The sequence below is a fragment of the Culex quinquefasciatus genome, chromosome 2 (genome assembly GCF_015732765.1).
Source record: "Culex quinquefasciatus strain JHB chromosome 2, VPISU_Cqui_1.0_pri_paternal, whole genome shotgun sequence".
Lineage (NCBI taxonomy): Eukaryota > Metazoa > Arthropoda > Insecta > Diptera > Culicidae > Culex > Culex quinquefasciatus.
The window spans coordinates 9,899,963-9,920,109 of NC_051862.1; the positions used below are offsets into that span (position 1 = coordinate 9,899,963).

The 20,147-nt window shown below is 35.0% G+C and overlaps 2 protein-coding genes across 3 annotated transcripts in view; one reads left to right on the top strand and one right to left on the bottom strand.

Annotated features, from left to right (window-relative positions):
* LOC6040189 (phosphatase Herzog) overlaps positions 1–10,058 on the top strand; it is a 119,849-nt gene extending 109,791 nt beyond the window's left edge. For both annotated transcript variants that reach the window (XM_038252538.1, XM_038252539.1), the window contains 3 exons: positions 324–505; positions 569–722; positions 8,699–10,058. In XM_038252538.1, the coding sequence (XP_038108466.1) occupies positions 324–505; positions 569–722; positions 8,699–8,923 (561 nt within the window). In that variant the 3' untranslated portion in view covers positions 8,924–10,058. The remainder of the gene's footprint in view (positions 1–323; positions 506–568; positions 723–8,698) is intronic.
* A 7,741-nt stretch (positions 10,059–17,799) lies between these two features.
* Positions 17,800–18,889, bottom strand: LOC6040187 (39S ribosomal protein L15, mitochondrial). The gene is made up of 2 exons (XM_001849586.2): positions 18,687–18,889; positions 17,800–18,615 (listed from the first exon to the last, which is right to left on the bottom strand). Exons 1-2 carry the CDS (start codon positions 18,789–18,791, stop codon positions 17,854–17,856), a joined length of 867 nt encoding a protein of 288 aa, XP_001849638.1. The 5' UTR covers positions 18,792–18,889; the 3' UTR covers positions 17,800–17,853.
* Positions 18,890–20,147: the final 1,258 nt, after the last annotated feature.

The following is a 20,147-nucleotide window of genomic DNA, read 5'->3' on the forward strand; positions in this document are numbered from 1 at the left end:
CAACCTGGTCCTGGTCTCTGGCTCTTCACAAACGTGTCGTCCGTTGACGGCAAAACTTTTGCGGCTGTTTTCATGCGATTAACGCTTTGTTGTCCATGTAATTGTGGAGGGACTAGACATATTGACGTCACTTTTCTAATCCTTTCCCCTCTCGTTATGTCAACTCGTTATACATAATTAGCTTCCTTTGCTGGTTTACTTCAATTTTAAATGCATTCATAACAGTGGGTTAAGTCGCGACGCAGCAATCAAAAGCGCTTGGCTTCGAATCTCGCTTGAAGCAACTTTTTTTATAATCTTTTTTGTTGTCTGTCTTCTTCCAGCCAATTCCAAACGCCGATTTCATAGTGCCAGTTGAGATAGACGGAACCGTGCATCAGGTGTACGTCCTGAAGCGGCCCCACGTCGACGAGTTCCTGAGGAAGATGGGCGAGCTGTACGAGTGCGTGCTGTTCACGGCGTCGCTCGCCAAGTACGCCGACCCGGTGGCGGATTTGTTGGACCAGTAAGTATTCTCGGCGGAAACAAAATGTTGATGGATTCTAACAATTATTTTCGAATTTTCCAGGTGGAACGTATTTCGGGCGCGGTTATTCCGAGAGTCGTGCGTCTTTCACATGGGCAACTACGTGAAGGATCTGAACAAGCTGGGGCGAGACCTGCAGAAGATAGTTATTGTTGATAATTCACCCGCTAGTTATATTTTCCACCCGGATAATGCTGTGAGTACAACCTTCGGAGAATTGAAAAATAAAAAAAATATAAATATTGAAATAACAAGCCATAGTTTCAACATTTGCATGGAAAAAACAAAAATTTTAGCGAAAAATAACCTTTTGCGATAGTAAACATCGAAAATTTTCAAAAATTCAAAAGGTTTTTAAAACAACCCAAACTTGCTAAAAATTATTCTAAATGCAGGGAATTGACTTCAGTAGATTGCATTATTTGCAAGAATTGATAAAAAAACAATCCTCAATTTAAATAAAAAACATACAAAACTATTCAGATAATTGATACTTTTTTAAGAAATGGAAAGTCATTATTCTTAAATTAGTTTGAAAGACTGAAAAAATTGTGATTTAAAGTTTATAAAAATCCTAAGACTATGAATGTTTGAAAACTTGCACAAATTTTACTTTAACAAGAACAAACTATTTTAATGGAAATATAAAACACTTTAAAAATATGCTTACATCTTGACTATACGTGGACTCTCTCTCTCTATTGATATTGAAGAGACCGTCGAGGCCCCCCCTAGAATACTTCAAAATTTCAATGGAAATTTCAGTACAATCAGCTGGAATCAATTTAAAATGCATTACCCTGCTTTTAGAATCATTTTTAGCATGTTTGGGTTGATTTAACAATCTTTTGAATTTTTGAAAATGTTCGATGTTTACTACCGCAAAAGGTTATTTTTCGGTAAAATTTTTGTTTTCGTCAAATCTTACATTTTTTGAAAACTAATGATTGCAAAACAACTGAACTAGTGTGAAATGCATTTTAAAACACTTTTTTCACTCAAATGTTGAAACTATGGCTTGTTGTTTCAAATTAATTTTTTTTTTGCTCATCCCTCGACCCTGGCCAGAGCCGAGGGACAAAAACTTTGAAAAATATTTGCATCGGCCTTATATAACGGCATGCTTTTGAAGGGACTGAAAAAATATTTGACAGGTGGAACAATATTGAAATCGAGAAGAACGACAGCCAGGGAGTCGACTGTATCTCCGAAAACTTTTTAATAAACTGGGCATTTTTGAACTAGTTGAGTTACTTATGAAAATGTTATGAAAATGTTACAGTCGACTTTCTGGTTGTCGATCTTCTCGACCTCAATACAACTCTACTACTGAAGAACTCTTCAGTTCTTCAAACTGCATTTTTCTCTTGCTTTTTGCTTCAAAAATCTCTTCCGGTTTATAGCATAGTGATCAAATCATAGTAAGCCGTTGCTATCTACATGATCATTGTCACCCTAACCAACCATCAATACAGTTGACATTCTGGGAATGTTACATTGGCGACGAGGATAAAGAAATTGAAAATTTCGAAAATTGCAAACTTTTCATCTACCTAAGTACAATTGAATACTCTACAGAAGCTCGCTCCGAAGTTGGAAAAGTGAAATAAGCCTTGAATGAAATGTTAACGAGGCGATTTCTCGGCAATTAAAAACAGAATCTGGTTTGGAAAAAATGTTTTTCTCACTATGATTAATGATTTTTCTTTACTTTAGCCAACTAGAAACAAGACTTGTACCTTGGAACTTTGTGCAAGTATTCTCGGAGGACTTATGTATTATGCAAGTTGGACAACAAGATGTTTGATCAAGTTTAAGCTGAAAATCACCTTCATAGATTATGATTTGAATAATGTGGATTTTGATAAAATTTAATGACGCACTGTTTCGAAAACCATAAAATTGTAAGTACGGTGAAAAATAATTTGCTGATGTATTTGACTGATTTAAAAAATGGCTGATTGGTGTGGTAAAAACAACCACTCAAAAAACCGATTATTTAAAATATATATAATATATAAAATATGTAAAATATATAAAGTATATATAACCAGTGATATTTGCTGCCTTGAGTGATCAATTCAAGGAATATTATTCAATTTGTTGTAGTTTGGCTACGGAAACGGAAAGGGATAGCAGGGATGATTGAGACATAATAAATGTCAGAAAAGGAAACGAAAACAATGCATAAGCTTATTGAAAAAAGAAGAACATGAAACGGTGAGACTCCGGTCTACCGGGGTTGAAACGAATAGTTCGTTTGACCTTAATTGAGACTCCGGTCTGATAAGTAGACGGTGAGACTCCGGTCTACCGGGACTGGAACGATCCGTCGTTCATTCTATTTTGTCGAGGTTCCGGCCTGACAAAGAAATCGGCAGGACTCCGGACTGTCGGGATTGGAACGAATCCGTTCGTTTGGTCTATTTTGTCGAGATTCCTATCTGGCATAGACATCGGTAGGACTCCGGTCTACCGGGATTGGAACGATCCCTTCGTTCAATCTAATTTGTCGAGACTCCGGTCTGACAAAGAAAATCGATGGAATTCATGTTCATCGTGCCAATGCCCGTCGATTGGTTAAGTTGGAATGATCGATTCATTCAACAGAAATCGATGAAAATCGATTTGTTGATTGCCAGTCAATTGATTAAATGAAGTTTCAGTAATTTAGATAGATTACAAATCGAAGAAATTTAATTACTCATGAATACTGCATAATTATATTATTTTGTGTTTTCTTTCATTTGCTTTTAAATACGCTACATGTTTCATATGGATATAGATAACAAATATAAAAATCATGGTGTAAAAAAAGCTATTAGATGAAATAATTGCAATTTTCTTTAATTAAAATTGTAAATCACGATTATTTATTAAGTAAGACTTTATTTATATTTTTTTTTTCAAAAGCAAAAATTAAGATTTTCAAAATCAAGAAATTGCAAAACAGAACCATGAGATGAAATCTTGATACCAGCAATCAACAACTATTTAATAATTATGGCATAATATTATGTGATTAGCTTTAGGATATATATGAACCTTTAAATAACCTATGTAAGTATTTACAGAGATAAGAGAGATGTAGCATAGTGATCAAATCATAGTAAGCCGTTGCTATTTACATGATCATTGTTACCCTAACCAACCACAGTTGACATTCTGGGAAAGTTACACGGTTGTCAGTAATTTCACTTTCTCATGGCTGGCATAGACATTTTTCTTTGCGAGACGAAGCTTTGAAGGGTGTTTGAAATTTGCATGTTTTTTTTTTATTATTTTGTGAACTAATGATTTCCTTCTTCGATGGTCCCTTGAATATTGACAACCTGAGAGTCGACTGTAATACTTTTCCCCATTTTTCTCACTTTCGACCTTTTGGCATTCGAGGGACAAAATACGACGTAATTTTTTTTTTTACTTTTGTCTTACATCCTCTTTAAATCCTACAAAAATTTTCGATAAGCATACAAATTTTCTTTGTTTTCCATCGAAATCAAACAAAATAACAGCTTCTGACGTGGCTGTTAACCTTCCGAAAAATTCTGCTCGCTTTTCCGGGAATTTTTACTGCGCTTTGTTCGTGGAAAATACGCGCACACCCCGTGAATCTTTCTCTAGCAAAATAAAAATCAAGGCCACAGGGATTGAAACTGATGTTGTACTCTGCCATCTATCCTCCATCCTTCAGAGTCAAACCAATCCAAGCAACATTGGTGTCCCCGGCAGCCACAAACAATCCATCGTCAACACCAGGGGAAAAATCATAAAGCAGAAACATTCGCAAGACATTTTCGGGATGGGAACGACGTCTTTCCACTGCGATTCAAGGTTGACAACTAGGGGATGATTTGGCGAGTAAAGTCTGACTCAGACAACCCCTCACTTTCTTCTTTACTATAAACACTGATTGCAACGTGGAAAGTTGACTATTTCCCCCCTAAAAAGTCGCGACGAGCATATTAAATCCCAACCAGATCACAAGCAATTCGTTAATTCGAATCAAATTAAATATTAAACGGGAGGTTCATTCTACGAACCCACCCTCGCACAAATTCCGCACGTAAATCAACACAGAAAATTTGGTATTCAAGTCACATTTCGAGCATTTCTTTCAAAAAATGAAACACGAACGTGAAAGTCGAGGGTTTTTTTTTTTGCACTTCCTGGAAAGTGTCTGGACGGCGGCAGGATGGGGGAAACTGATGATGATGGCGATCACCATAATCGTCGGGATGGGTGCAGTGAGTCAGAAGGTTGCGAAAAAAAGGGTTCGAGTTTTCCCTGGAAAGGAAAGGTATCCTTTCTGGACGCGGTGTTTGCGTGCATGTTTTCTTTATTTATGTTGGAAGATCAAATGTGAGCGATAGTGTTGGGGGGGGGGGGCGGGGGGGGTGTGGAAATCGTTGGAGGCTTTTAATGTTTAAAACACACTGGAAAATATCCCTTTTTTGCTAGGAATTTCGTGTTTTTTCATGAAAGAATTTGAGAGCAAGCTTTGCCAGTATCGAATGAACATTTGCGAACAAACCCGATTAAATGGATTTTTTTAATTCGACTTTCAATTAATTAAAGTTGAATGCCCAAATTACGTTTTTTTTATTTTCGAATATTCTTGATATGTTTTAGAGACTAAAAAGGCATCTTTTGTGCTAGAAATGGAGAAATGAATTCTTGAAACAAGTGTGATTTTTGTATTACATTAGGACTGATGCGGTTTTTGTGCAATGAGCTATTCAAACTTTGTGGGGTGCTTCTCTTTGACTAAAGAAGCCAATTACTGTCATTGGGTTACCCAGAAAACGCTCCATAAAATGGTACGTAAATATTCGAAAATCTATAACTTTTTAAGGAAATTTCTAATTGATTTGGTGTCTTCAGAAAAGTTGTGGGACTATTCTGAAAAAATATACAAGGGAAACAATATTGCTGTTTTTAAAATTACCTTTATTTCACAAAAAATCAATTTCCCAAAATCCGCATGTATTAAAAAAACTTTTGAAATATTATGAATGATATTTTTTGATTTATGGGACAAAAACCGCAACTTTTGAGCCATAGAAAAGTTTGGACAAAAAATTCGCCGCCGAGTTTTTTTTTTGAAAAATAGTTTTTTTTTGCAAAGTAGAAAACCCAATCTCACCCCTCAGACCCAATGTCACCCCTGATGACGGTATTGTAAAATAAAGTTTACATTTTTTTTTAAATAACGTGCAAAATCTTCAAGATGCACCCACTTAAGGTTTAATTTTAACTCAAAAATTACCACTTTTCGATTTAAAAATAAATCAACGATTGTCCAACCCTTTATTTTTTTTCGAAAGGTTCAATAAAATTGCCAAAAAAAATTGGCTAAAATACATTGAAGAACCTTCGTCCCCTGGTTGCTGAAATACAGCGAATAAAAGAAAAAGAAAATTGATGTTTCCATCAAAACATTCCCACATTTTCTATTTCCAAAATCTCAGGTCTAACTTTCAATGTTAAAAAAATAAAACATTTGTTAAATTAAATTCATATTTATATTTTAAAAATTTTGGAATCGCGACTTACATTTTGCTGATTTGAAGGTCTCAGGACTAACAGCTGAAAGTATGTTTCTGAGCAATTCCAGCACAAAACCGGAATTTTTAGGTACTTTTTTCTTGATTTCAATGACACTTTGTAGACATGGGAAAGCCGTAAGTGTTTTAAATATGTTTGTATTTCGTAATTTCAATATTGCGGTTGCATCGTATCAAAAAGTGGCCAAAGCCAAACTTGTAGGAAATTTGACGGGCTTCCCGACAAAATACACTAAAAGAAGAAAACAATATACTTTTATGTGATTTTTCGATTTTTAAGTTTAAAAGTCAAATTTGAAGGTGATTCGTTCGTTCAGTATGGAACAATTCACCTAAAAAATACAAAAATCATTTACTGAAACTGTTTTTTTTAAGTGGTCTAAACGTCAAATTTTTAAAAACCGAATACGGGAATCGATTTTCCAGACAATTTTACATAAAAGTCTCTATGTTGACCATAGCGCTAAATCCAATCGTTGTGAAGTTACAACTGTTTTAAAAATAAAAATGTTGAAAAAATGGGTTTTTGATAGTTTTTGGCAATTTCTATATGAAACTTGATTTTTTCATTCTCGTAAATTGTTTTACCAGAAAGCTCGTCCAATTTTCCATAAGATTGTCTTTGACAAAATGTCAATGCATAGCATAACATGTCTACAAAGTTTCATTGAAATCGGAGAAGGTCCGGTACAATCGAATCCCTATTTGACATGGAATTGCTCTTCTATGATTTTAATGATGTTTAACGCAACATTTTCTGAAAAAATGAATATCTATTAAGCGCGAGAAAAAGAGGGAATTTCCATGGAAAAAAAGGGATTCGGGATATTGATCGAACATAAAACACCATGCGTCTCCAGCAAATCTCGTGAAGGGAGGGGGGGGGGATATGGATGGAGAAGCATGGTAAATTAGCTTTCATACTAAATCTGTTTTTTCCAGAAATAATATTTTAGAAGCCTGTTAATGGATATTCGCCATTTTTGTCAAACACGTTAACATTTTGAAAAATCATCAAAAAACATATTTTCAATATTTAGCCTTTTTTTGTATATTCAGGTAGGCTTATAAAACTTTTTAGTCAAAAGCCTAAAAAATCACTTTTCTCTCAAAACCCGGCGAGCTTAAATCGGTTAAGCCGTTCCGAAGCTATCTATTTTTTTTGAAAATGTGTTTTTTTTCTCATGAAAATCGCCAAAAAACGATTTTTTAACATCCCTATTTCGGCAAGGACGTGGAATCGCTGTAGGGCGTCAAGATAACTGGGAAAATTTTGAAAAAACCCTAGGTGACACCTCCGACTTTAGGTAAAATTTCGCAATATTCCAATTTTGAGCCAAATTGGTTGAGAGTTTAAGCTTGTATAAGAATTTTTGAAAAAATTATAAATTTTGGATTGTTTTTCCCGGAAATTGTGTGGAAATTTAGTCAAGAGTGAGATTCAAATGTGAAATTAAACGCTCTACAATTTTGATGAAGAGTGTAAGGCAAACCGAGTTACTCCCCTAATGTCACCCTAATAAACAGTACAACTTTTTGACGATTTTCTAGATCTTCAAACAAACATGCCATCATCGGTGCATCAAACATTAATAATTCACCCAAATCAAACTCATAACAACCCATGTGGTGCCTCAAAGTCCTCACGAGCAAAACAAATTTTACCGCAAAACTACAAACTACACACACCCTCTCTGTCCATTATTTTTTCCTTTCTTTGCCACTGAAGAAAATCAACCGGCCGTGATGACTCACTTTATCGTCCTTTTAAGCCCAACACACACGCCACCAAACGAGAATCAGAAGGATATCGGCATTGGAAAACACACTCAAGAGAGAGCGAGAGGGCAAACAGTCATAAATTTAGTTTTATTGCCGAAAAAGGAGAGGGGCAAAGTCAGTTCTGAGCTGCCACACATCATTTAATTTCCCCCCGAAAAAAAAATCGAACTCACCATCGATTTCGTGACTAATTCGCGTGCGCCAGGGCTTATCCCCAGACAACACTATCTTCCAGGAGGGCGTCCGTCGGGGGGTGTGAATGTGTCGTGTAATGTCGCGCGCGAAATCAGATCCCTTGCTTCAATCCTTCCTTCCCTTTTGAAGGCATTAGTTTGGGGGTGGAAATCCGAGACTTGGGAAATCGTAAAAACGTCTCACCCATAAAGTGGCTGGTTGTAGTGACTGACTGTATCGTCGTTTTTCTTTCTTTTATGGTTTGTGTTTCAACTGGGATTAAAGTGACTTCTCCTTCTGGTTTTCACTTCCTTATGGTTGAAGCTTAAGTGTTGGCAGATGGTTCATTGGGGAAAGTTATTGTTTTAAGTTTTGATAAAAATAGGATTATCAGAAAATAAGCATTTAATTTCAAATCAGCTCTAAAGAATTGCTCAGCCAAATGTAAATATTATGCTGATTACCAGCAACTACTAGCAACACGGTCGCAATTTTCCATTAAACTGGCAACTAAGAAATAGTTTGGACAGAAACGTTTGAAATCTCTTGTTTAAAATTGTACTTGAAATTTAGGTTTATTGATGCTTCAAAAAAAATCATTTTACTCCTAATCAAATTCATCAGAATCCGTTTTCTTTTAATTTTCCAGGTGCCAGTGAAGTCGTGGTTCGACGACGCCTCCGACTCGGAGCTGCTCGATCTGATTCCGCTGTTCGAGAAGCTCAGCAAGGTCGACTCGGTGTACACCGTGCTGTGCAACTCGAGCTCCCAGTCCCAGCTGCAGTCCCCGCAGCAGCACCAGCAACTGCAGCAGCAGCAGCAGCATCAGCAATCGCCGCTCACCCAGGTGGCCCAGGACGTGAACAACACGTAACATTGGCAACACATGTTCATCAACATCGTATGATTAATTTAACGTGCATGTTTTTATCAGTTGGTTATTCTTTATGATTAGTTTTTTTTTTTTGGTTTTAAAGCGTTTTAAATTAACTAAGATTAATTGTAACACACCGATACACAGAGAAACACACACCGGTATAGGATCGCGAAACAACTCCTAAAACAATTTGGAAAAACGTGCAACATGTGAAGAGGTTAGGCGATTGTGTAAGTCCTTTTTTTACACATCCACACAAACACACCCGCAAGAGAAAAGCACACAGATTAGTGAAAATTCGAGGAAAAGCTAGTTTTATCTAATGTACCACGCAGTTAGTCGTATGTTAGCATTGCATGAGCGAGCGAGCGCGCCATTGAACTGAGCAAAGTTTAGTTATTCAAATTATAAATATTTGCTTGTCGAAAAATACGCTTCAAACAAGGTACTGTTATTGGTTTTTTCTTAACTTATTTTCAAAACGACCACTCGAGCAAAGACGCCAACGAGGAAGGGTGCCGTTTTGCCCCGGTTGATCCCTTTTTAGAATGGTGAGACAGAAACAAAAAACAAAAAATCAGCCAAACGTGATAAGTGCAACACATGTATATCACCGTACATATCACCACTGGAAATTTTACAGCACTCAAAGTGGCGAAACTATCAGCAGAACTTTTAAAAAATACAAGCAAGGTTTAGGAATTAGTGAGGGGGTCTCACGGGGCAAAATGGGCACCTGATCGTACTAGTCCAGCAGCGCCTAAATTGCGCATGGAATTGAATCACACAAACTTTAGATAGCGTAAAGTCGTTGCACCAACGGAGCTCGTAATCAAACAAAATCAAACTCAAAACAAAAAAACGCGGCGATCCGAACTCAAAACTAAACCTAATAACGATGTGAATTGATGTTGAAATTGACACACTACACACTCACACTGCTGTTTGCTAACTATTTACTTCTACTACCTCTACACCGAGAAAAAAAAAGAGAAAGAAAAACACTCACACTAATAGGTAACAAATCAAAACTACAAAAGAAGGGCAGAATCCCGCGCTCGACAAACATTTTCCAACATGTTCGGTCCAATTTTTCACCTTTGAAACACTTTTTGATAAGAGGATAAGAGAAGGAAAAGCTAGCGTGTCGAATTTCCCTTGCTTTTTGACTTTCTTTCAAACTCGTTGAAGCAATTTCACGGCGAAAAAGATTTTCGAAAGTGCAAAATCTGCTGCGTTGCTTTTTTTTGTTTACAATGCGTACTCGCGGATTTCCTTCTGGTTGCGTGGCTTCGCCACGATTCAGCTTCCGTAATGTCACTATCGCGATGATTTTTCCGTCAAACTGTTCCGACGAGCGAAAAAAAAACACGTGCTTGCGCTTGTCACTGCGATGCCCGTTTGACGTTTCGTGCAAGTAAATTTTCCAAACGTCAAAGGAGAGCGCCTGTCAGCGCGTTCGTTTTGGGTTTTGCACAGTGGGTTCAATTCATGTTTATTTTTGGTCAAAATTCAAATCTGTTTATTTATTTTTTTCAGCAAAGTTGACAGCTTTTGTGTTTTGACAAACACTTTTCGTATGAAATTGTCTTCGAACTGAAAAATTACCAGCAACGGAAGGGAGAGGCGCATCCACCACATAAACACACACACAGATTGTTGCATTTGTAGCTTTTTAGGGACGTTCATAAATGTTTCGTTTGTTTTCAATTGTGTTGTTCATCGAGTCGCCAACAAGTTGTCCCCATCGCTGGAAAGTACTCACCCCCCTGCAGGAAAGTGCGCGTAGTGTTTGTACGAAAAAGAAAGCCGATTTTTGATACATATGAATGTGGGCAAAACTATAGAGACAAAATCTTGTGTGTACCGTTGTAAGTAAGGAATAAGCAAGCTAAAATGAAGAAAACAATAATCGCGTGTGCGCTCAGAAATTAGGAATCACACGCTGTACCAGGAAATTTGAGGAATGTAAAGAAAGGAAGGAACAAAGTATATATTTTTATATACCGTAATAAAAGAAGAAAACAAAAACGTAAAATGATAAAAACAATGTAATCTAGAGCAAGTGTAATAACGTAATAAAACACACTAAACTAATACAATACTTGATAAGCTAAATTATACAAAGCAGCCACACACACAAAAGAGGAAAAATCATAATGTATTTTAAAAACAACAACAAAAGAAAGATAAACAAATTTATCTGTGAAATTTGTACCATATTAGCGATTTGATACTGCAACAAACACACACAAACACGGCAAGTTACACCCAAAACAAAACCAAGCAACACGCAGATTTAAAACAATAACACAGACACACACACACAGCCGAACAATAGTTTTTTGTATGAATCTTTGTGAACACGCGAGCGAAAGCGTAGAAACGCACGAGAGAGAGAGCGGTGAGGCGTGAAGTGAAACAAAAAAAAAGATGAATCAAATAGAATTGTAATAAAATACCTTCATGGAACACATTTTCATAAAAAAAAAACAAACATTAAAAAAAGGCCGTTTTCTTACTTGTTTGGCGTGTGACAGATTGTGTGCGAGCGAGAGAGAGAGAGAGAGAGAGAGAGCGCGAATTTTGTGTGATCGCGATCTTAGAACAATTTTTGAATGAGAGAGAAAGCGGAAAAGCAATCACAATAATTTTGGATTTTGTTTGTTTTTAGTTTTTTTTTTCTATTTTCGTCACCCGCTAAGTTTAAGAATTTAACAAAACTATAATTTGAAATTGAAGAAGTGGAAACGGAATTTGCACAAAGTGTAGACTTTCAAACGAGGACAAACATTTTGCTAACAAAACCAAAATTTACAAAAAAATGAAATTGAATCGACCACCCCCCCTCCGGAATGGAATGTACTTTTCATAAATCTAGTTTCTATCGTTTAATTTTAGGCAGAGAAAAAAATATATTATAAAAGTAGACCCCTTTTTTTCGATTTGATTGCATGTGTTTAGGACTTTTTTTGTTTGTTTGTAAATTGGCAAAAAAATGCTCATAAACTGTCGCTTAACATTAAAATTAAAAAAAATAAGAAGTTTAAAGCAGAAGCGACAGTTTGTGTGCTTTTTAACTAGATTTTCGTTTTTATTCGTGCAGAATTGGTCTGTGAGAGAAGATGCAACTAAACAAAACAATAAAACGTGTAGGATAATTTTGCAGGACGCAGCGAGCAGTGGTAATCAAGATTGCAAAGAATCAAATATTATTTTATTATTTTTTATTTTTATTTAAGCATTTATGTATTTAAGCACAACAGAAATTATGAGAAAAATGAGTTATAATATATTTCATTTAATTAGTAAGATTTTTTGTGTTTGTTATTTTATCATTATTTTTCAGTTGTTTTCAGAATTTTAGAAATTCAAACAAAACTTTTTAGCAGTGAAATATCACAGTCCTGTATGAGATTCTTTATATTTTTTGGTGTCTTCGGCAAAGTTGTAGGTATAGATCCTTATCCTACACTGAAAAAATATACAACGGTAAAACATTTTTTGGTGATTTTTAATTTTACTTTTTGTCACTAAAACTTGATTTGCAAAAAAAACACTATTTTTTCCGATATGTTTTAGAGGACATCAAATGCCAACTTTTCAGAAATTTCCAGAACTGGCAAAAAAATCTTTGACCGAGTTATGAATTTTTGAATCACAACTGACTTGAAAAAAAAATCGTGAAAAAATTTCAACTTCGTTTTTTGATGTAAAATCAAATTTGCAATCAAAAAGTACTTTATTGAAAAAAAGTAGTAGATATTATTTTTTTTAAAATTAGTATCCATGTTTGCCTACCTTTAAAAAAAATTGTGAAAAGCTGAGAAAATTCTCGATATTTTGCTTTTTTGAACTTTGTTGACACGACCCTTAGTTGCTGAGATATTGCCATGCAAAGAAACAGCAAAATTGATGTTTTCTATGTCTCATCCAAACAACCCACAATTTTCTAACGTCGATATCTCAGCAACTAATGGTTCGATTTTCAATGTTAAAATATGAAACATTCGTAAAATTTTCTGATCTTTTCGAAAAAAATATTTTCAGTTTTTTTTAAATTAAGACTAACATTTCAAAAGGGCCATTCAATATTACGCCCTTTTGAAATGTTAGTCCTAATTTAAAAAAATTGAAAATATTTTTTTCAAAAAGGTCAGAAAATTTCACGAATGTTTCATATTTTAACATTGGTTGCATCAAATCAAATGTGTCGAGAGTCAGTATTTTTTAAATTAAGTTCTCTGAATTTTGAGCTTTTTTGTATTAGGTATCCCAAACTTTTAAACGTAATATTAAGAACAATTTTATAAAAAATAAATAAATTATAGCCACTTAATTTAATATCCTTCAAATTTGCATTTTAATATTTAATTTGCATTTTTAGCCCTTTTCAAATGTCAGTCTTGAAATTAACATTTGATTTTTTTAGGTGATTGCTCAAAAATCGTGTCCTGTTTCTTTTACTTTTTGTGACTGTATTTCAGTAACCAGAGGTCCAATCTATCAAAGTTTTTCGGACAAATTTTATAAAGATTTTCTGCCAGGCACGTTCAAGAACCCTCTGGTTTAAAATTTAATGATCCATCTTCTTTTAAACAATCATAAGTGATAAAAATAATTCAAACTACATTTCATTTCTAACTAAAACATTCACTTCAGATTTCCCTAACACCAGGGTGACCACTCAAATCCCATTTTCAAATTCCCGACTTTTTCCCGACTTTTTTTCCAGACTTTTCCAGAATGCTCAACAAATAATACGCATTTCTTATCTAAAGAATGATTTCAAACAAAAAACTTTCTATAAGAAAAGTCAATATTAACCACCGAAAAAAAAAATCAATTTAAAAATAATCCAATATAGGCATTTTTTGTAAATACAGCCACTAAACAACAATTAAAAAAAACTTCAAAAATGGAACTTCATTATTAGGATTCAGAGTAGAAACACAAACAATTAGTTTTTGAAAAAAATATCGAAAGTTCAATACTTATAACATTCATGTTATTTTTTAAATTGGCAAAAGTATAGTTTTTGATACTTCGTTTCAACTGGAAATGACTAAAAGTTAAAGATAAAAAAAAAAGATAACTGAACTTAAAATTTCGTTCCTATTTTTTTAAACTTCATCATCATTTTAAATCAAAGAATGATTAAAACATAATTGCTGAAATTATTCATTCAAAGGATTTAGGAAAATGTCAGGAAATTAATTTAAAAAAATGCCTGGTTCCCTTTTAAATTTTGTAATTTTTTATATTGTTTTTTTTAATCAATGTTAATTTATCTCGTGGTCAGTATTTAACTGTTAAGTTTTTTCAATGAACATTCAGTTTGATATGATTTTATGTTTTACCACTTATTTTAAGCAAAATGTTTGAAGAGACAATTTTTTAACAGTTTTGCAATAACTCTAAATTTCTTGGATTATTTTTTTACAATTTCAAAATTTTCTTTATGTTTTCAAAACGTAAAAAAGTTTTTAAATTTTGTTTTTTTTCGCTATTTTTTCATTTTTTCGAAAACTTAAAATCAAGCTTTATGTATAGTAGTAATTTACCCATACTCACAGAAAAAGTTTAACGGCAACATTTGAAGAAAAAAACATATTTTAATTACTTAATGAATTTAGTTAAACAATTAAAAATATTTACCAAAAAAAAAACATTGCCAAACTCAAGTTGGAATCTGTTTTCAAATATTCAATCTATGTGACAAAATGAAATAGAATCATAACTCTAAGCTGGCCATTAGGCTCTATATTTAGATTAGTTTTTCATTAACTTTACCTCTTGTTTGATTCGCAATTCGCAATTCGCAATTTTCAGTGTAAGAACGGGCCTTGACCGATCTTATGCACCAGGTTCCCGACGAACACGCACTGCCCTTACACCTACATCTCACCCTTGCTCTGAGTCAGTACGAGCAGCACGCTAGAACACGCTTTGAGTGTTCGTGCCAGGCATGCACACCTTCTTTTCCGGTTACGCATTTTAACTCGGCCGGGGGTGGTACATTACGTAGGGTTTGATGTAAGTATAAGCGCCTAACCATTTATAGTGTGCCTATCAACTTTCATTAAAGCAAAAACTGTTTTATGTGTTATTTTACTGTGTATTGTTTTCTCCTGAATCATTCCTAGTGTTGAGTCGTGTTTATATGTTGCTATTTCTTTTGTCGCGGTGTTTTGTTACAATTTTTGGTCCTAAGCATGTTATAAAAGTTTACCAAAAGTACAATTGTAATATTTGTGTTAATCCTTTAAACATTCCATAAATTGAGTAAGGGCTCAAACCTCACTTGTTTGAAAAAAAGGGTGAAGATTGAAAACAATAGACAGTAAAAGAGAATGTATTTTATAAAAATCAAGAATCAATAGTAAGAGAATGATGAGCGTATTTTAAAGAATAAAAAGAGAGAAGCTAGATGTATTGGATGTAAAATTAGACAATAGGTAATAAATAGAGATACAAAAAAAAAAGCTAATGATAATTTATAGGACAGATAAAGAATTATTTAAATAAATTAATTCGAAATAAAATCAAATTAGGCAAATGATAAATAGACTTGATATTACTAGTACATTAAGGAAAAGTATATTTTTAAGGAAAAAAAAAAAACAAAACAAAGTTTGTTACAGCAGTATCAGTTGGTAAAAAAGAGTGGAAAAGCTTTGAGAGATAAGAGAATCAAAAGTTAGTAAATCAAAACCAAATGATGGATATTAAATAGAAGAATCAGTGTAGAATTGAGAATCAGTAGAGCAAAATAAAAATAGGAGATAGGTGGTAGCTGAGAATGAAGAGAAGAGAAACCCCGCTGTGTGATGTTTCAGGTACATCCACAGCAGTTGACTCAACATACTGCGAATCAAAACAATACCGTCTACAATCACAAATTACTTCCCTTTCCCACATTGTCGCGCCCCTTTCTTTTAGCCGTCTCGACTCTGACCCGCGATGGTCAAAGGTTTACGATCCGTTTCCACAGGCCACCAGCTAGGTCATCATGAAAACCAAGCCAACGTGGAGGTAAGAAAATAGGACACTCGCAAGGAACCAGAGCTATACTGTTCTGATCAAGATAATTCGGATGATCTAACAGAACTACGGATGTAGTTAGTTACGCTCCTTCCAGGATGTTCCTTACGTGGACGTCAACCGAAGAGCACGCAACAAGGTCAGTGCCATTGCATGCTCTTAGGTATCAATCCTTGGCCTGCATTAACTTTACCTCTTGTTTGATAAACAAAAATTAATAGAGATCATATGATTCATGAAAAATATTATGAAGATCTGTGTCAAAGACTCCAATATTAATTAAGATTTTGAATGTCTTAAACAGCTTTTCCATATTCAAATATATTGAAATAGTGAAAAGAACCTTAAATTTAAAGTAAGTTATTAACCCTCTAACGCCCATGGTTACTCCAGAGCACCACTAATTTTTGGCTTCAAAATTCAATTTCTCCGCAACCCTTCATTTTTTCAACCTGGTTCAACCTGCATTAGTTAATATAGAAAGTTAACTAATAACTATTAAAATTTCATCCAATTTGGTCGATCCCGTTACGAGTAATGTGGAAAAACGTAAAAAAAATCGATTTTGCTCTGGGCGGGAAGGGGTTAAAGCAGAATTGAGTGAATCCAATTTGAGAATTGTACAAAATATTACAAAATTATTCAAGAGTTGAAAAATAATTTTCAATCAAGTATGCTTAGAATTCCCGACATTTCCCGACTTTTTGACAAAAAATCATGAATTCCCGACTTTTTCCCGATTTTGGCGAATTCCCGACTTTTTTCCGACTTTCCCGATTTCCCGACTTGTATGGCCACCCTGCTAACACGGACGTGAACTTCAAGGACTAACTAGTGTATTCGAAACACAAGTGTCCATTTTTCACTCTTAACTTATTTTTTTAAGGTTGCTAAAATTGTGACAAGTCAGGGGAGAATTCAGTGCATTTTTAACAGTTTATCGGCCAAAAAGAAGTAGGTATTCGAGTTTCATACGGACAAAATATCAGTAGCGTAACCGCATTGATATAACAATCAGAGAACCATCGATATGAGGTTCTCACTCAGTGTTCGCGATTGGCAAGTCTACAAACCTTGTAAATGTGATTAACGTATTTTATTTTGTAGGGAATGAGGCGTGTATAAATAAATAACTGGATAAAAATAAAATTCATTCCGATTGATGAGCTAGTAACGACAAATCTGGTTTCGAATTTAGTCTGAAAGAAAAGTAAATGTCGGTGAAAAATCACGGCAGGAGGTAATGGAATTTCTAAAGAAACAATTTCCTTCTGTTTTTAGAACATTAGGGATCGCACCTTCCGTGAACGCAACACATTAGGATCTCATTGAGATTGACACAAAACCGAAAGAACTTTGCTTGGAACGATTAACTGAGCTGGAATTGTTGTTCGTATAACAAACATATGAAGTCAACTGTAGCATTTAATGTCACTAAACAGCGAAAGGTATTTTTTCGTATCATGTTCGTAGAAACAAGAAACAATGTGCAGTTTTTGCGGAATTGAGATCGGTATAGAAATACATGCAGACCAAGGACGGGCACGAAGCGTGCGAAAATTATTTCGAAGAGTTTGCTGACAGACAAGTGCCGTGCTTGAAGTTTACGTCCGTGTTCGGGAAGTGTATTAACGATGATCAATTTTAGGTACTAGTACAAGCTTTTTGAAATGCTTCTTCAGACCTTCCAGCGAAACTCACTTCTAATAGACGCTTTCGCTACTAGATAACCCAAACAAAATTCGAATTTCAAATACTTAGAGATCTTACCTGATCAAAACTCCTTGTTCCACGACTTTCTTTCCGAATTAATCACAATAAGCCTCCGATTCAGTTTAAATCCATCTATTCCAACTCATTTTCAAACGCCCTAACATTCAACTTCACTCGCCTCCCTTCGCCTTCACGATGGCCCGATCCTTCAAACTCACCACCCAGCCCGGGTTCAACCCGTGGAAAATCTGCCGCGGGTCCTTGCACTGCGTCAACATCTCGTACTGCGGATCGTCCTCAATCTTAGGCAACTCGTAGCCATACTTTTGCGCCAGCACCAACCTCTCCTTGCTAATCTCCTCCGGATCCGCCAAATAGCCCCGATTCTTCGCGTCCGTATAGTAATCGATCGCGTCTTGCGGTGGCAACATCCTCCTCGGAATCGGAACGCCCTTTTCGAACCACTTGCGGGGATTCACCACCGCAAACAGACTGTGCGGGTCATAATAGGCAGTCCGGATGACGCCTCCGTTGCGCTCGACGGCCGCAATGACCAGTTCGGGCGCGTGCTGGACCTCGATGTTGAGCTTCGCCCGGAACTCGTCCGCACCCTCGTCCGTCAGCTGGACGCCGTAATGCAGCTGGTCCGGCCGAATCTGGAACAGGCCCGTGTTGCAGATCGTGGTCAAATCAATCGGCCCGCTCGCGTCGATCCGGTTCGTGTCGATCAGCTTCTGCAGCTGGTGCAAACTGATCGGTGGATATTCCCGCTTCAGGTGGTGGCCCTTGTAGTACGGTTCGTAACCGAAGCGCAGATAAAACGGAGTGTTTCCCGTTTCGTAACCCAGTCGCATGTAGTTTTGACGCTGGCCGGAACCCTTGTTTCCTGCACCGTGTTTGTCACCGCCGTGTTGAGCGCGGCCACGCTTTTGCTAAAACAAACCCCAAAAAACAACCCGGATTACATAAACCAAACTCCAGCAGGGAAAGCGAAGAAACTTACCGGTTGCTTCGAGTTTGGATTGTCCCTGATGTTGCCGATGGAGACCCGGGGCAGGGTCCGAAGCATCTGGAGTGCCTTTTCCGTTGTGTGCTTAATTTTGGACATTTTTGGGACACTGTTTCACCTTTTTTATTGATAAAAATTACGAATCGTGAAATTGAATAACAAAACACGCGACCGGGCCTGAGTGCTCTGTTTTGATTTTTTCCATGCTTGACAGTTCTTTTCATGCAGGGCTGTGCAAAAGGGTGTGGAGAAAACGGGGTTCTGACAATGTGTAGAGATTTGAACAGTGGAAGCAATTGATTAAAAATTGAACAAAAATAATGAAAGGAGCAGAAAATTTCAAAAAACGTTCATCGACGCCCTCGACCCTCGACGGATGAAAAATCTTTTGTGTGAAACATAGTGCTGTTTGAAATGAGAACAACGATTTCTCAGAAGAAAGCAATGGTCATAAATCCAATAATTAAATATATCAACAATTAAAAAAAACTAAAACTTAAACGATTGAAAAAACCAAGAATAAAATAATTGAATTTTATAAATCTAAGTTTTAAAATTCATAGTATTAACAAAATTCAACAATAATTACTATGCATTTTGCTAAAAAAAAACTAATTCAGCCAATAAAAAAACAGAATTGCAAAAAATTTAAACCAAAAAATTCTAAATTGAAGAAATCTTAAATTGAAAAGTAAAAAATGCTCATCAGCTAGAAAAAAAAACAAAAAAAAAATAAAAAAAACAAAAATTGAAAAAAATCATCCATTAAAAAACAATAATTAAAAATAAAAATAAAAACAAAAATTAAAAATATCTTCGATTCATAAAACACTGTTTCAAAATTTTACAAATCAAAATACATCAATGAAAAAAATTCTAAAATAAAAAAAGTCATTTATCAAAGAAATAATAAAAAAAATAAAACACTTAAAAGAACACTAAAAAGTCAAAAAATAATAATAAAAAATCGCTCAAAAAATTTAAAAAATCTAAAAATTTTAAATCAAGCAAATTAACGGTTGCAAAATTTTAAAAATCATCAATTGAAATATTAAACTTAAATTCTAAAAACTAAAAAATAAAATATTTTTTATTTAATAAATCAAAAAAATAAAAATAAAAAAGTCAGTTGAAGAATATTAATAAGCAACAGATGAACTGTTTAGAAATTTAATATACATCGAAATAAATTTAAAAAATTGAAAAGAAAAAAATGTCTCATTTAAATCAAACTTAAGATTAAATCCTTAAAAAATGCTACTACATAGCGGATTCTTTAATTCGAATTTCGCTACTTCGGATGTACGCTTATTTGAACGCTCGCTGATTCGAACGTATTTGAATTAAAAAGCACTCAAGCAATTAATATTCGCTCATTCGAATGCAGTTTCATTCGAATTCCAGAGATATGCAATTTAAAAAAAATGTTTTTGTTCCTCGGCACTGGCCGTGGTC

Bases quoted from the DNA above. Each gene is read 5' to 3' on its own strand.
- LOC6040187 (XM_001849586.2), bottom strand. From the start codon at position 18,791: ATGTCCAAAATTAAGCACACAACGGAAAAGGCACTCCAGATGCTTCGG. The intron at 18,616-18,686 runs GTAAGTTTCTTC...GGTTTGTTTTAG, and splicing joins ATCCAAACTCGAAGCAACCG to CAAAAGCGTGGCCGCGCTCA.